We start from the raw sequence: 17,366 nt of genomic DNA, 5'->3' as shown, positions 1-17,366 counted from the left end.
TACACCTGCTGGAGGGAGGTCGCCTGAGCTATGTCAGGAACATGTCCTTCGTGAGATTGGTGCTGGTGGGTTTGTTTTCAGAGCCTTTGTGCAGGAAGTAATTGGTGGGTGCCTTGATAAAGACGAAGAAGTAGTGTAGATGGGCTAGGGTGGGCCTGCTGGCAAGTCCCAGGCCTGTGATTGCACTTAAAATTGTGTGCCGGAAACTGAGTCTCTCCTCCTCCTAATGGACAGTACTGCAGCCCAGTCCATTTTACTGAAGAGGAGCCAGAGGCTTCAAAAGGTTCAGAACCTCGCAGCAGCTTTGGGGTGGTGCTGACATTTCCACCCTAACTCCAGTGAACCCTTCCCAGCATGCCCTGTGACACTGTACAGGTGGGTGAGTGCCCAGTCCTGGCAGGTAGAGAGGTGGGAGGCAGCGTGAGCACAAGTGTAAAGCAAGGGAACTCCTTCTGGTATTTGGTGGAAAGAAATTGGGCCTGTAATACATTAGTTCTAATTAAAACGTGTCAGTGTATCAGAAATGGGCAGTAAGAAGAGAGGAATAAGAACCTGAGGCCACAGCTCTGGGGACAGGCATTTAACACAGTGGTTAAGATGCTTGGGTGATGGCCATCTGGCACCCCAGCTTCCGGAAGCTGCTGTGCACCCTGGGTGGGGGTAACAGGAAATGGCTCCAGTACCTGGTTTCCCATTTGGGAGACCTGGATTGAGCTCCTGACTCCTGGCTATGGCTTGATCCAGCCCCACCCATTAAGACCAGTTGAGGGGTGAACTAGTGGTTGGAAGATTTCTCTTTCTCTCTCTGCCTTTATTTAAGAAAATAAATGAAAGCAAACAAAAAAGGAACAGGTTTTGTTGTTGTTGTTGTTGCTTTGAAATCAGACAACTCAGAAGAACAATTTTGGGGTAAGAAGACCTGGCTTCATCTAGTGTGTGTCCGTCTTGTGACCTAGCCCTGTAATGCGAGTGCTAGATGGAGACTTGATTGGAGCTACTCGGAGGAAGTGTATTTCTGTGGTGACTCCCTCCCCACCCCAGTATTAGGAGCTCCTCCAGGGCTGGACCCTCCTGTTTCTGTCCCCAGTGCAGAGCAGGCTCCATTCGGGGGCTTCTGGTCTGGTAAATGGGCAGAGGAGTGCCCAGCCAGAGTGGTGAGAGACATTGGGAGGGCAGGAGCTACGTTATAGTGGAAGCAGGGAGAATGCTGTGGGCCACCTGAGCCCAGGGCGGCCATTGTGGAATTCTCCTCGGGGGCTGCTCCCTTCCCGGAAGTGGGCATGGAGAAAGGGGCGAGGTGGGAGTTAGTGTTGGGAAACAGAACTCCAGAAGTGCCTCTGCGAGGCTGGTAGGGCCCTGCAAAGGGGTAAAGAAAAGGCAGCCTGGGGATAGGGTCCGGTGAGCACGGAACAGCCCAGGAGCAACTCACCCGTGTGTGTTCCTCGCGCTGTGCCATCATCGGGTTTTGTCCAGGAAGATGAGCTTCTCTGATGACCGTTATAAAATTCCCTGACACAGTGTGAGAAGGACCTGGGCTTGGGGCTCTGCGGCTTGTTGGTTGGTGACTGCTCCTGGGCCCTGAGTCCCACGCTGTGGGGACAGCACCTCCTCATCTTCCTTTCTTCATAGGACTCATGTGTGATAAAAACGGTTCATGAGGGGGGATAAGAGTCGATGCCTGGTACTCTGGGTGATTGATAAAATCGGTGGAATTACAGTACGACGCTGGCCCCCACACACACACCCTGTGCCCCAACTTGCTGGGAGATCATTGGATAGCAGGGTCTCAAGCAAACCTGGAAATGCTAAGTGGTATTTTGCAGTCCCTGTCACCAGCTCGTCCCCTCTCCTGAAGGCCTGCAGGTGACAGTGACCACATGTGGCAGCCTTCACAAGTGCATGGATCGCTGGTGCTGGCATGCCTCCTGCACCTTGTGTGCCAGTCACGGCGCACAGGGCATCTACTTACTACTTCTTAGCTTTTCTTGAGAATATTGTAACATCCATAACTAAATCAAATAGACTGGGAAGCATCAGAGCCAGGAAGCATTGAGCACCTGCATCCTTGTCAGTTCTCCCGGGGCAGTCTCATGCCGAAACTTGGCCCTGTTTAGTTGGACACGGTCACTTCTAACTTCTAGCTCCTTGTGCTCCTCTCTAAGTGAGTTTTGTGGTCTCTGAATATCTAACTTTTCCTTTTGTCGTCCCCGTTCATCGTTTCTGTTTTTGGTGACCTTTCTTTATTGTTGTTGAGCTGCTTGGTTGACACATAATAAGTGACACCTGTTTTAAGGACAGAATTTGGAGAGTTTGTGTGAACAGGTGGAACCGTGGCTGTGCTGTGGAGGACACGCCTCGCCCTGCTGCCCAGTGTCTGCTCTGCACTCCCTGTGACTCCTGCCCTCACAGCCTGCTCTGCTTCGTGTCAAGCTCCTGGTGCATGGACTTTGCTTTGGAGAAAAGCTTTGGTTTTTTGTTTGTTTTAAAAACTCAGCATTTTTAGTAGCTTACAGGGCTGCCTGCTCAGTCTTCTTGAGTGAGTTTGGAAAGATCCTATGTTGTCTATAATTTGTTGCATTTACTATACCGTGTGTAATGGCTTGGAGTTGTTCCTGATACTCCCTTGTTCCTCTTTTTTCATGTCTGTATTGTTCACCTCTCTGACTTCTGGGTGTGGTCATTGACTTCTGGGTGTGGTCATTGGTGTCTTCTGTTTTTCCTGACCAGATTGTGTGTTTCTTTCCTGTAGCCACTGTGACAAGTTAACACAGACTTGGAAGTTTAAAACAACAGGTCTCTATTCTGTCACAGTTCCCTGGCCACAAGTTCAAAATCATTTTCCGTGGGATGAAATCAGGATGTGAGTGTCCCACACTCCCTCCAGCAGCTCTCGGCAGTGCTACTCCTCTTTCTTCCTAGCTTGGTGGCAGCCAGTGCCCTAGGCCTGTGGCCGTGTCTGTCTGATCTCTGTGTCTGCCTTCTCCCCTTTTTTGTTTTGACTCTCTCTGCCTCTCCTGTAAGGGTCCAAGTGACTGCATTTGGAGCCAGCCCAGACAATTCCTAAGAGTCTTCTCATCTTAAAATCCTTGACATAACTATGTCCACAGCATCTTTTTTGGCTGCCTAAGGTAGCACTGGCAGGCTCCAGGGATTAAGATGTATTTTGAGAGATGTTATAAAGCCTCTTCCATTCTGGCTTGAAGGTTATCAATTGTATTGATTTTCCCAAAGAACTAGTTTTAGGTTGTATTGATTTTTCTCTGTTGTCTTCCTCATTTCTCTTACATGCATTTCCATTCTAATTTTTGTTAATATTTTCAGCTTGGGCCTTCTTTGGGTTTCATTTGCCTACTTATTCTGGTTTCTTAAGCTTGAAGCTAAGGCTGTTGCTCTGAGTTTCCCAAATTTTGTACACCATGTTTCTTTGCCAGTTTCATATTCTGTTCAACTTCCATCATTTGTTTGACCCATTCACCTTCCGGTTCAGAGGGACATTTTCCAGTTACCATTCAGTTACTGATTTCTCTTGAGTTTTATTATATTCAGAGAATGTTCTTTATATGACTTGAGTCCTTCTCAGTGAGTCAAGACAGGTTACAGAGCTCAGCTCATGATCTGAGTTGGGAAAGTGTTCCCAGGCATTGACCATCAGTTTGCTCATGGGAATGTGTGTCCTGCCGGTGTGTGGTGGAGTGTTATCGAAACATTAGCTGCTGGGTCAAGTGGATGGGTTGATGGTGCTGCTTATGCCTTCTGCACCCTTGCTGGTGTTCAGTCAGTCACTGAGCAAGGAGTGATGAAGTCTCGCGCACGTGGGGTTTTCTCTTTCCCTTTGCATTTTTGTCAGCGCTTGTTTTGTGTGGTTTGTAGTTTCTCATAAACGTCGAGCTGTGTTGGGACATGTCAGTGAACTGATTTCTCTGTCATTACAGATGGTATTTCCTATCATGTTTTAGGCCTGGTCATTTTTCACTGTATACCCAACATCACAGATTTTATCTCATTTTGAACTTTGTTTTGTGATGCTGATCATCTGCTGGAAACCAGTCGGCTTTCGCTTTCCAGCTGTTTTGGATGAAACCCATGATGCTGGGTGCATCACTGTGAAGACAAATCCCTCCCGAGCGCTCTCCTGTCCACGCCGCTTCCTCACCGTGGTTTGTAGCGGAGCCCTGTGCAGGCTCCTGCCATGGATTTCTCCAGGCCTGTCCAGCGGCTCTGTCTGTTGCCTCAGGGAGTTTCCTGGACACAGCCGCTCATCAGCTGAATGCCAGCAGGGCCTCTGAAGATCTCCAGGGCTCTTGTTCTCTCCGAGCCTCCTCCCCGTGACGTCTACCCCTTGGCGTCCCTGTACACTGAATTGCATCCTTCCCCTTCAAGGAACCCACCTTGAAGTCTGCTCGCCTCCTCTGTGTCCAGATCTCACCAGGATCCACCATTCCATGGGCATGCAGAGGTTTCCTGCGTTCAGGGGTAGCTTTGGAGTTGTTTGATGTAGGAACGTCAGGCTGGCATGGGAAATCCAGAACTGGAACTCTGTACACACCAGGCCCTGGCGTGTTTGAATGACACTCGAAGGCGTTCTGTAGGCCCAGCTGGCTTGAGCTCCGCACAGCAGTGGCTGCCCTGAGAGCTCGACCTGCCCATTCTTGCTCCCAGACCCCAGCCTCAGCTAGGCCGCCCATGAAGGGGAAGACCAACCATATTGTCTTTTAAATCTGTTGTTTTAATGTGTATTCATCCCATGTCCTTTATTTCTAGTCTGTGTTAGAGGGTTAGAGGTTTATGTTTGTACTGCGTGGGAATTTGGGTGTTTCAAAGCCACACATTTGGAAGAAAATTTTATGTGAAATGTTTGTTTATACAAATTGTTTTGCATTTATGAAAGCAAAAGAAACATAATAAGTAGAGCATGACATTTTAAATTTTCACTTATGAACATTCAGCCAATTAATATATTCACGTTTTTTCTTCTGCCTCACAGCTTGTGTGATATAAAGATTAATGATAGCTTTCATTCGCGGAGTCAGTTTTACTGCCTAATAAAGCTATGTTTATGATTTTAAAGGAAGGAAGTTCTTTAATTTTCTTCATGCATAATCAGATGTGCAGCTGCTCTGACCAAAATGTATCCATTAGAACAAATCCAGTCTTGTAAAGGAAGCACCATTGTTCATTTTAAATAGGAAATGGGAGCCAGGAGAAAATCTATATTTTTTATTTAAACCTGGGAAACAGTGTTTATGTGAACATTTATACATGAAGGCTAGTCAGACTTTGATCCTAATTTGTTAATTTTCTTTGTCTTCCGGCCATCCCAAGTTAAATTACCTCCCCCGAGCTTTGGCTCACGCAGCAATCTGGAAAAAGCAGGTGCAGCTCTACAAAGACTAGAGTAGGAAAGGTTAGTTGCTAACCTAAAAAAGTAACACAGTGAAAGGTTTTCATCTGGTTTCATTATGTTGTAGTTTATCCTTTTTCCATGTACACAAGGCAAAGGGTATTTTTTTTATTTATTTAATGAGGCTCTAGGATTGTGGAAAAGGGTGAGATGTTGCTGTGCCGTGGGAGCCTTTCTCTTGCAACTCAGCCATTGACGCCTGTATCTGCAGCAAGCCCGCCCATCTCTTACACTGCTAATGCAGAGATATCCCAGCGTTGTCACAGCAGCGCTCTCAGATCTGCTTATTCCACTCAACCTTTCTGGGATGTGTGGTTCTAATAACGCTTTGCTCGCGTCTAAGGCAGCTTGACACCTCTAACACCATCCGCCTGCTTTCTAAACAGGCCGTCCACCCGTCTCTGAGGGTGTGAGCTCTCTTGTATTTGCAGCAGGTATGTGTGACACATCAAGTTTTGTGAGTGTGGGGACGTTCTTAGGTCTCCTGTTCAGGACATCCCAGGCTGACTTGCCCTGCCAACGTGTTGGCCCATTTTCTCCCATCTCAGGTCACTGCAGTTGACTTCCCTGGGTTGCAGCTTGCTTGGCTCATCTTATGGCTGGATAGCAAACACAGCCTCGGGAACTGTCTCACAGTGAGCAGTTAGCACCCTGGTGAGCCCAGGCCATGTCTCTCACAGCAGAGATGCCGCAGATCCTGGGAGGCAGCTCTGCCCCGTGAGGACACCGTCCAAAGTGCCTCTTGAAGTTCAGAGCACACTGCAGGCAGCACAGGTCCCAGGCTAGAAAGGACACTCACAGTGACTGTGCACAGGTGACAGATGTCAGTAAGATCTGTCACCTTACTGAAGACTCGGGGGCTCAGATTCCCAGCTTCCCTGACCTGATCTCAAGTTCTGATAGAAACACCAAGGAATCTGCTCTTCTCAGAGCCCATTTAGACTTTAAGATGACTGTTGAGTGCTACTAAGGAACTGTTCAAAACTTAGAAATGCTCCTTTCTCTCTCTCTCTCTCTCTCTCTCTCTCTCTCTCTCTCTCTCTCGGCATTAAGTTTTCCTTTTATTAACTTTATATTAATAATATCTATTGGAGCCATAATCAACTTTAATATGCTCAAATGCTTATAGACAGAGTGGAATGAATTTTAAATTGTTTCTAATAAATTCTGTTCTTTTGATCGATGAAAGCAATTTTGCCAGTGACTTTGTAGTAGTCCCACATGGATGGATTTTAAATAATGTTTAATTGCCAAGAAAGTGAAAGAACAAAGTGAGTGATTAATAAACACAGTGTGCAGGGATTTAGGGAAGGATGATCTCTGGTGTCAAGGTTCCATGGCTCATCCAGGTACCCAGAGCTTGCTGTGAATGGAATTCTCTCCTGTTGCTTTTCTAGTCTAAGCTAAACAATAGACTAAGCCTGTCTATAAAATAATAGATTGTACCGATGTTACTGTAGTAGTGGACCTGTTTTAAAATGCGCAGCCATGTTGATTTCATGGAAATTGAGAATAATGGGAGTAATTAGTGTGAGAGTGAGAACTAATAGCTGTGCCCTCTCTTTTCCTTTTCTCGTGGAAACCAGCCGGGCCTGTGATCTGCAGAATGCTGAGCTACCCGCCGACCCGCCGGGCTCTGATCGTGGGCTGTGGCCTCCAGATGTTCCAGCAGCTGTCTGGCATTAACACCATCATGTATGTACTTCTCTCTGGCTTGTTACTGAAAAGATCGCAAAGGCCCTATTTTACCTGGAAAAAAATATGATTCTTGGTGGATGCTGTTACTGCAAACTGTATCTCCTTTGGGAAAATATGAATTTTATGATTTTTTTACAATCCTATAATTGGTAATGAGAAAGAAGTGATTTACTGTGTTTGTTATGATTTATCATTGATGTCATCCGGTACCTCCTTTTACGCTGAGCTAATATTTCATTTTTATAAGCCATTTCTTGATGTGGATTAAAAGGTAAGACAAATGGAAGTCACCTGGCATTGTCAGAACTTCGGGGCACACGCATACCTGGTTGATTCCTTTTGGGGCAGCTCATTAATGAAGTGTGATACAGACGTCTGTTACATCCAGGGTGCAGGGAAGGGGAGACTGAGAGGGAGGGAGGAGAGAAATGGTGAGGCAGAAAGGGTCCCTGTCTGGGTTGCAGAGCAGCCACCAGTGTTTTGTGTATGGGGTGAGCTGTACAGGCTCTGCTGTGTCTGCCTCACCCAGTGTCAGAGCCACTTGTGCAGCCTGGTTTTGTGCTAGGTGCGCAGCTGTGGTAACTACAGAAATCCTGCTCTCTGGCCGTGCGTGGAGTTTAGGCTGATGGCCAAAGCAAGCATTGAAAAGTGTCAGTGTCAGTTAAACCTGGCACTTGACGTTTTAATAAGGGCACACAGGGCTGCCCAGTTCTCCTCCAGGTGGGCCTGTGAGGCCCTAGAGCGACACCTGTTGTCAGTGAAAAGCTGTGAAGTCTTAGAATCCCCTCACCCCCACCACCTGCTGGGCAGAAATAATCATTAGAGACATAGACTTGAAATAAAATCAAAATGTTCTCGGAAAACCATTTGTATTGGCCACTCTTGATAGCTTCCTTTGAGATTACTTGGGACATAATGAATTGTTCAGTGATGAATGAGAAGAGGAGATAGGTTAAAATAAATCTTAAAGTTAACCATCAGGGTCCAGGGACTCATTCGTTAAGAGGAGGATTTGTTAAGAAAACTCCACTGACGCCTGCGCCGCGGCTCAATAGGCTAATCCTCCGCCTTGTGGCGCCGGCACACCAGGTTCTAGTCCCGGTTGGGGCGCCAGATCCTGTCCCTGTTGCCCTTCTTCCAGGCCAGCTCTCTGCTGTGGCCTGGGAGGGCAGTGCAGGATGGCCCGGGTCCTTGGGCCCTGCACCCCATGGGAGACCAGGAGAAGCACCTGGCTCCTGGCTTTGGATCAGCGCGGTGCGCCATCTGCAGCAGCCATTGGAGGCTGAACGGCAAAGGAAGACCTTTCTCTCTCTCTCTGTCTCTCACTGTCCACTCTGCCTGTCAAAAAAAAAAAAAAAAAAAAAAAAAGAAAAAGAAAAGAAAAGAAAAGAAAACCACTGGCTTTGTGAATTTGGCCTTAGTCCTAATCGACCTGGCTCGACTTGGCTTCCTGGGCTGTCTCCCTAACCTTTTGTGCTGCACTCCCTTCTTCCCACGTGTGCTTGCGTGCTCTCTCTCGTTATCGACTCTGTTCAGGCGCGTGGTTGCAGTAGTACTTTGCACAGTCACATGATCTCTGGGTTTGCACGTGGTGACTGCTGTGCAGCAAGTCCACCCTGCCAGAGTACAGAATCGCAGCTGGCTGGCACCACGCTTTCGGGTAATGCAGTACGGTCGTAACTTTATCTGAATATTCTAGTTGAGCAGTCTAATAATGTGCTCTGTTCCTGAACATTGTTTTTGGTTGTTCAACCCGTTTCTGGGCATTTAAACTTGGCAAGTTTGAAAGCATAGAAAATGAAGGATTTTTATGGCATTTCTTTGTGTTTTTTTAAAACAGGAATCACAGACCGAGCCCAGTCTAATTGATGGGTAGAGACTAGGGGCAGTGTATTCCCAGTCAAAATGGGGTCATAATCCCTTTGCAGTATCTAGTATAAATTTTGCTGATTGAGTTTTTCAAGTTGTATCATTTCTCTACATCCTCCATCTTTCCACAGAGATCAGGTGACGCAGCATCCTGATATTCCCTGTCACAAAAGTAATTAATGCATTGTGTTCATCACAAACTGTACATAATACAGATCCTGTTGTCCTTGCTTGTATTTGAGTATTAATCTTGAAATGTAGCAAGGATAAAATCAGGCAAATGATGGTTGAACTTAGACTTTGTTTGAAATCAGTGTGGTGTTAATGGCTGAAAGGCAGAGGATTAGGCAGTTACTAATGGGACACCTGTGACAGGTAGCTCTGCTTGGTCATACTGTAAGGCAGTGACATTTTCTGTACGTGCCAGGTTGATAGACTGCACTGCTCTGTATCGTCTAGATGGATAATGACCAGTCTAGACCTCCTAGAGTGATGCATTTTCTGTTGCTGAGACTAGTTTATAGCCCTGGGAATATGTACAGATCTTTTTCCATTGTTCCTGAGGTTGAATAAATACCATCATAAATTGTATTCATAATTTAAAATAGTCCCTTAATTAGAGCCTAGGAATTAATTTTTGTAGATTTTAGTAGAAAATGTTTTTTTCTTATTTTAAAATTGTTGTTATCTTTATGCAGAATTCCATTTTTATACTTACTTAATTATCTGTAAACACTAAAATGATCCTTCCCCCAGCCTGTTTTCTTTTAATTGGAAAATGAAGTAGGCAGTGCTCTTTGATATTCCAGTCCACCCCGAGAGTGTAAAGAAGCTGAAAGTTCTTTTACAAATTCTATCTTTCATCAGAAATTCTTTGTGAACCTAGAATATGAGATATTTTGAATTCTGTTTCTTACAAAGAAATGTTCAAAGAAAAGTCATGTGGAAAAATACTGGAAGATAGAACCACCTCAAGTTGTGCTATGCACACTGATTTTCTCTCCTCTTCTTCAGATATTGCATTATTCTGCCCTCTTGGCCTGTTTAATCTTTTGCCTCATTCAAGGAAATAAATGTCCCTTTTGAAATATTTTATTTTCTCCTCCTTTACTGGTGTGTGTTGGCTTAAGTAGCTCAGGTTTGTATAAAAGCTCATGTTTATTTATATCCTAACCCACACTTTCTCATCCACATTATTGAACAGAGGCCTTGTAAAAAATACTACCTGAACTACCTACTTCAGTTACAGTGTTTAACTTTTAGAAGAGGATATTTTTTAATATGTCCCTGATTACTTAATTTCAAGTATGCAGCTAAATAATTTTCCCATGTTCACAGCATATAGAATACAGGTATATTTTCAAGTACATAACAGACCGATAAAATACTTCCATCTGTGTCAAAATAAAAGGAGAGGAGTGATAGCTGAAGGTGATTATGATTAATGTAAAAAAATGTACATATCTAAAAAATATAGAGGCTGGCACCGCGGCTCAATAGGCTAATCCTCCGCCTGCGGCACCGGCACACTGGGTTCTAGTCCCAGTCGGGGCGCCGGATTCTGTCCCGGTTGCCCCTCTTCCAGGCCAGCTCTCTGCTGTGGCCCGGGAGTGCACTGGAGGATGGCCCAGGTCTTTGGGCCCTGAACCCGCATGGGAGACCAGGAGAAGCCCCTGGCTCCTGGCTTCGGATCAGCGCGGTGCTCCAGCCGCAGTGGCCATTGGAGGGTGAACCAATGGTAAAAGGAAGACTTTTCTCTCTGTCTCTCTCTCTCACTGTCCATTCTGCCTGTCAAAAATAATATATATATATATATATATATATATATATATATATATATAAATAGAAATCTAAGAAATTCTCACTGTGACCTATTTTAAACTTTAGTTATAATATCATAATTTTCCATTTTCTAAGAAATGTCACATAACTGTTAATAATTGGAACATTGCCACGTGATCATCATCACAACCTAAATATGCATGTGTTTATGTGTGTCTGGATGGGTGTGCGTGTGCCCATCCAAGGGAGTGGATGGGTATATGGATGGATGGGTGGATGACTGAATAGGTAGACAGACAGAAAGATAGGTGGACAGACAGGTTAAAAAAAAAAAAAAAGATTCAATGTGAGCTTGGTAACACTGATTCTTTTGAGAAACTTGTAGTTACTTTGTTTTCGCATATTCCGATAAGCGAAATATGCCTGACTATAGTTTATTTGTAAAGCAGCCCATCTCGTTGCTATCATCACTTCATCTTGGACAGGGAGAGAGAGTATTGTATTTTTACCTGAAAAGATAAAATGGTTAAATGGCTCACTTTGGAGTTGTACAAAGAATCAGTGTTGGGGCTGGCATTGTGGTATAGCTGGTGAAGGTACTGTGTGCTACACAGGCATCCCGTGTGGGCGCAGGTTCGTGTCCCGGCTGCTCCACTTTCCATTCTGACTCCCTGCTGATAGCCTGGGAAGGCAATAGAAGATGGTCGAGCACTTGGGTCCCTGCCACCAACATGGGAAACCAAGAGAAAGCTCCTGGCTCCAACCCTCCCCAGCTTCAGCTGTTGGAGCCCTGTGGAGAGGGACCCAGCAGAGGGAAGATCTCTCTGTGTCTCCCCCTCTCTGTCTCTCTCTCTATAAGTCTGCCTTTCTCATAAATACATGTCTTAAAAAGTCAGCAGTAAAGAAAAGATAGACATCCAGTACTTTAAGCTTCTGAGTCCACTTCAGGTCGAGGATTGTGGGGGGGGCCCAGTCAGAGCTGGGCCAATTCAGAGCCAGGAGCCAGGAGCTTCTTCCAGGTCTTCCACGTGGATGCAGGGGCCCAAGACTTGGGCCATCCTCTGCTGCTTTCCCAGACACTTTAGCAGGGAGCTGGATCAGAAGTGGAGCAGCTGGACTGAAAGTGGTGCCCATATGGGATGCCAGCCAGCACTATGCTACAGCACCAGCTTTTGATGAGCTTTTGGAAATGCCCATGTATGTATTTATTTATTTATTTACTCATTTTTGACAGGCAGAGTTAGACAGTGAGAGAGAGAGACAGAGAGAAAGGTCTTCCTTTTTGCCATTGGTTCACCCCCCAAATGGCTGCTACGGCTGGCGCACTGCGCCGATCCAAAGCCAGGAGCCAGGTGCTTCTCCTGGTCTCCCATGCGGGTGCAGGGCCCAAGCACTTGGGCCATCCTCCACTGCCCTCCTGGGCCACAGCAGAGAGCTGGCCTGGAAGAGGGGCAACCGGGACAGAATCCAGCGCCCCAACTGGGACTAGAACCCTGTGTGCCGGCGCCGCAGGTGGAGGATTAGCCTGGTGAGCCGCGGCGCCAGCCAATACCCATACATACTTACACGATGGGATGCGGGCCTGTAGAAAATAGATACTAGAAATAATAGTGTTCTAGGGATTGCTCCTCTAGTGATACTCTAACATCTGTCAACTCCCTGAATAGATACAGAAAATAAAATAAGCAGGCTAAAATCGTTTTGATCCTTTTTACTATCGTCATGACAATGATGAAACGTTTTTACTGCTTTTCGTATATATTTCACCAGATTTTCTTAGGTAATAGTTCTGTTTTGTAACATTTATTTATTTATTTATTTATTTATTTATTTATTTGAAAGTGTCGTGGAGAGAGATTATCTTCCATCTTCTGGTTCACTCTTCAGATGGCTGCAAAGCACAGCACTGAACCAGGGTGAAGCCAAGGGCTTCATCTGGGTCTTCCAGGTGGGTGGCAAGGGCCAGCATCTGGGCCATCTGCTGCTGCTTTTCCTAGGCCGTTGGCATGGAGCTGGATGGACAGTGGAACAGCTGAGATTTGAACCACTGTCCATATAGGATTCCAGCATTGCAGGCAGTGGCTTTACCTGGTACACCATAATGTCAATGACAGTTTCTGTCTGACTTACTTCATAGGAAGAGAGACAGAGATCTCTAATACATTACTTCCCTCTCCAAATGCCTTCAGCAGCTGTGGCTGGGCCAGGACAAAGCACAGAGTTCAGAAGCCAATCCAGGCCTCCCAGCTACTCGATCCATCATTGCTGCATTACAGGGTGCACTTCAGCAAGAAGCTGGAATCTGGACTGGAGCTAGGACTCAGCCCCAAGCTCTGTGCCCAACCCTCACCTCCGCTTGATCTGCATAACCATCCGGTCAGCAGGCACTAGTTTTGCAGCATCCCAGAAGGCAAGGAGAGGTCCGCTGCAGCAGGGAAATGGCCCAGTTCCCTAGAGCAGGAAGCTGCGCTTAACGAGTTGAAGGATGGGTCCCCCAACACACGACTGACGAGCTCTGGAGCTGAACGTGTAGGCTGGTTTTCTGACACACAACTCTAAGGTTCCCCTTTAATCTTGGGACACACAAGATGCGCAGAGCAGGCTGTTTGAAGCTGGTTTAGAGGCAACCTGAGGTTCGCAATCAAAGTTGGTGAATTTCATTGCTGTCCAAGGATTAAAGCCTAAAATGACTGTGTGCTAATGACAAAACTGCAGCCATCTCAGAGATCCCAGAACTCACCAAATTGTTAAAGTTTCGGGTACCCCGTTAAGGCGTCTGCAGTAGATGCTGATCTAGAGTTCCCAGACAAGCCAGGCTAATGGTAGAATGCGTCCTCTGTATTTGTTCTTCATATTTAATTAACTCAGTTTTGTAGGGACAGTATTTCTGGATCAGTTCCCGTCACATGTTTTATTGTCAACAAGCTCTCCAAGTATAAAAAATCAGCACGCAATCAGAAAACATGGCACAGCCACACATGCCCAGATGGTGGCAAATGTAGAGAAAGATAATGGTGACAGGACATGAACAGGTGAAGAGTGAGGGATGGCGTATCCTCAGGTTGTGGAGCTGAACTGGGGGCATGGATTTGCTGTCTCTGCAGCAGGACGCAGGGCCAGCTCTCTGCTCCGCTGTAGGGCTCTGAACAGCGTCCAAATGGCAATAAGTGGTTGAAGTGCTTACAGGTATGAGTCTAACGTACTCCCATATGTTCATTGGACACAAGTTTCTGAGTAAACGGGAAAATACAGGATTTATGGCTTGCTGTTTGGGAAGGTGATCAGACTGTAGCAGGAGGAATATTGACCCAGGAATCAGGCGAGTTCAATTCAAAAATGTCTCTATCGTGGGTCACTGGCGTGCCAGTTAATTACCTTTGGTCTAGTTACCTGTGAAGTGAAAGGAATGGGCTTTTAGTGTATATGTGAGTGAGGAAAAATTGAGTTGGAATAGAAATAGAAGCTAAGCCATTGCAACAGTAGTACTGCAGGCCTTTCTCAGATGCGATGTTACCAGTATGGAGGAAATCAGTTTGGGTCCAAGAAGAAGCATATTGTGTCCAGTGTCAGATCTGGATGACCGTGTGCTGATTGTTGTCTCGGGTGCTCAGGTTCTTGTTTGTTGAGACTGCCTTTATATTTCTCCAGCGTGACCTTTAAGAAAGACGATCTTATTGTGAAGATTGACAGTCTTCACCGGTCCAGGATTGGGTACCAGGCCATTCATCTGCCACAGTGGAGCTTCCCCTGGCTTCCAACGGTGTTGCAGGGGTACCTTCGAGCCCTGTGTGCTTCACTGGCCCCCAACTCCAACGTGCACGTGTCTCCCAAGGACAGGGATGCACTTAGACCTCTGATGTCCACACCGTTTTTGGGTGGCAGGTAGTACACGTTCCTGACATACAAAGCAGAGCGCTCAGCAGTAGGGCTCTGGACCGAGGGGCCTCATCGGGGAGCCGTCAGAACGTTTCTAATCACAGTCTACCTCCCTGGGTAGGTGTTGCACTCATGTCTCAGGTTAGCTTCCTCCCACAGCAGATCTTAAGACCAGGACTTGGGTGCAGGTGTCAACTTGGGAGTTACACAAAGAAGCATGAGCGTGGGAGTAGGGCAGGTGGGGCGAGCAGATTACTGCACGAAGCGGCTGGCACTCAGTCCTGCCAACTCCTCAGGATTATTCCAGGGGTTGTCTATGCTCAGTGCATGGTCTGTCACCCCGAGGGTCACCCCTCCATTTGTTAAATGTGATTTGCTGGGCCTCCTGAGCAATCTCTCGTGATACCAGCACTCCCAGGCAGAGGAGTAGAGAGGCAAAGGGAGTGGAAGTATGAACTGTCAGACTGTGGTGAGTTTCCACAGCAGCTCTAGGTAGGTGCACTGGAAGAGGGACCAGGAGCAGCTGGGCCAGGGCCTCTGTGTATATAGTCTGTGCCTTCACATATGAGGGGACTTCGAAAGTTCATGCAGAATGGAATTTTAGAAATTTATTTCCATGATAAACATACAGAGGTCTTCAAAATGTTCATGGAAATGTCTATCCTGAGAAAGTAATGCATGGATTTTTTAATTCTTTTGTATCAAAATAACCTTACCTTTAAATTCTATTTTTCATGAACTTTTTCAAGTCCTTAGTATGTGTAAAAACCAAGTTCACATGATGAGGATGTAAACTTTCATGGGTATATATTCAGTGGAAAAATTCATAGTGAAATTCATATTCAGTGAAAAAAAAAAGTCAGTGGTGTTGGCTAACCTAATGGAAAATGGGCAGTGAAAATGGGAGACTCTTGATAGGTGGTATTGCTTTTTCTGCTATAATTTGCAAATAATATTGTCCTGTCACAGGAATCTTAAAAGCACATCAGGTGCAGTATTCACTTAATTTTGGGCTCAACATTTGCTATTTTGCTGCTCTAGGTTCAGAGATCTCTCAGTAAGAATTTTTGTCACTGAACAGTCTGTGTTTTACCTGAGGAGACAGAGACATAAGTAATTACAGTGCAGTCTCAGAAAAACCAAATTAATACCCTGCAGGCACTGTGGGAAATGAGTGATTAATTCTACCTAGAAATTGAAGGAGGCACTAACAAATGACAGTTTCTGTATTTTAACATTTTTTCTTCGTATGAAGTAGTTTGGTGAGTGGGAAGCTTCAAACACTGAGTCAGGCTCTCTGAGCACTGGATCTGGGTTTTGATCCACATCCAGCGCTCTTGGTAGCAGAGTAAACTGCACAAGATGTTTGGCTTTGCAGGGCTCTGTGGGCCGGGGACGTCAGGTTCTTGTGGGGACCCAGGAGCTCGCAGCTGGGTCTCAGGACCCTGGGCGGAGCTAAGTCAGGGCTGACTTTCTCTCTACTCTGTGTCTTGCAGTTGTGCAAAGCAGAAGCCCTCCAGAGTTCACTGGCTCTCTGTGGCCTGCCCCCTTCAGTGTGGGGTTTGAGGCCTCCTCTGTTGTAATAGCAGTCATTCGTGTATGTCTCTGTTTCCAAAATACAGGAAAGAATCGTGAGGGTGTTTCTCTTGTAGCTGGTGGGTCTCGTACAGTTGTCAGCCACCTCAGGATTAGAGTGCTCTTTTCCCGTTCAGTTTAAGTCAAGGAGAAAAGACCTCGGTGAGCTTGGACGGGTGAGAGGTAGTAATGCCTCCCTGGGAGGTGAGGGAGTCTGTGACAGCACAGCCGTGTGTGGCCTGCCCGTGGCCCTCATCGAAAGGCGTCCAGTCCTTTTAGCATGCAGACCCAGGGTCCTGCGATACTGCGTGGACATGCGTCTCCCTGGTATGTACTGAGGTCTGTGGTGCCCCAGGCCAGCACTGGAAGTAAGAAGACATCATTTCCTCTCCTCTCCTTTCCCTGACTCCTGTCTTTCAGTGGAAGCAAAGGAGTAGAAGTGGAGGAGTTGAAATACCAACGTGAGATCCAGAGATGAGCCCCAGGAAGTAGGCTTGCCGTGTCTGTAAAACAGACCCTACACCGCGGTATCCTGTGTGAGTGTGAGTGTGACCCAGCATGGGCATTGCTAGCACATGAGGCTGGCTTAGGAGGAATGCCCAGGGCCCCACTCATCAGGAAACACACAAGGGGCAGGTGCTCTCCCAGGGACCCAGGATACACCATGTGACTTAGCCATTCCCACGCTTCCCCACAGGGAACTTCGCTTCTTTGCTTTATTTGTAAAGGGTTCTTTTTCTTGCTTTTACCTAGCCCAGCCTTGGATAATGAGGACACCTGGGGATTGAACCAGTGGGCAGAAAATGTGTGTGTGTGCACGCACACACACGTGCACCATTGTCACTCTTGCCTTTCAAATAAATAAAATGTTAAAAAAAAAAAAAAGAAAGAAAGATATGTCATGACCTGCCTTGAAATGAGGCCACAAAATATCACCATCTGGGAGGTTCTCAAGGCATGCTGGGAAGGTCTGCTGTGTTCTGGCCACTTGGACATATGTTGTCTTTCCAAGGGGCCGGCTGCCCAGGCTCCTCGCTCGGCCATGGTTCTTTTACCGTGAGTCTCCTTCATGGTTCTTCCCACTCTGTTTGCACTTAATGTTGGCGCCCCTAGGTCTTGGCTCCAAGGGTATTGGGGTATTTCTTCCACTGCCATGATGACCCAG

The 17,366-nt window shown here is 46.5% G+C and overlaps 1 protein-coding gene across 1 annotated transcript in view; it reads left to right on the top strand.

The window, feature by feature from the left end:
* The window catches only part of SLC2A13 (solute carrier family 2 member 13), a 333,838-nt gene that overhangs the window by 179,584 nt on the left and 136,888 nt on the right, over positions 1 to 17,366 (top strand). Inside the window, exon 4 of the mRNA XM_062195072.1 lies at positions 6,988 to 7,096. Within this exon, the coding sequence (XP_062051056.1) occupies positions 6,988 to 7,096 (109 nt within the window). The remainder of the gene's footprint in view (positions 1 to 6,987; positions 7,097 to 17,366) is intronic.

The sequence above is a fragment of the Lepus europaeus genome, chromosome 6 (genome assembly GCF_033115175.1).
Source record: "Lepus europaeus isolate LE1 chromosome 6, mLepTim1.pri, whole genome shotgun sequence".
In the NCBI taxonomy this organism is placed as follows: domain Eukaryota; kingdom Metazoa; phylum Chordata; class Mammalia; order Lagomorpha; family Leporidae; genus Lepus; species Lepus europaeus.
The sequence above is the reverse complement of the archived record's forward strand: the minus strand, read 5'-3'. Positions and strand labels throughout refer to the sequence as shown.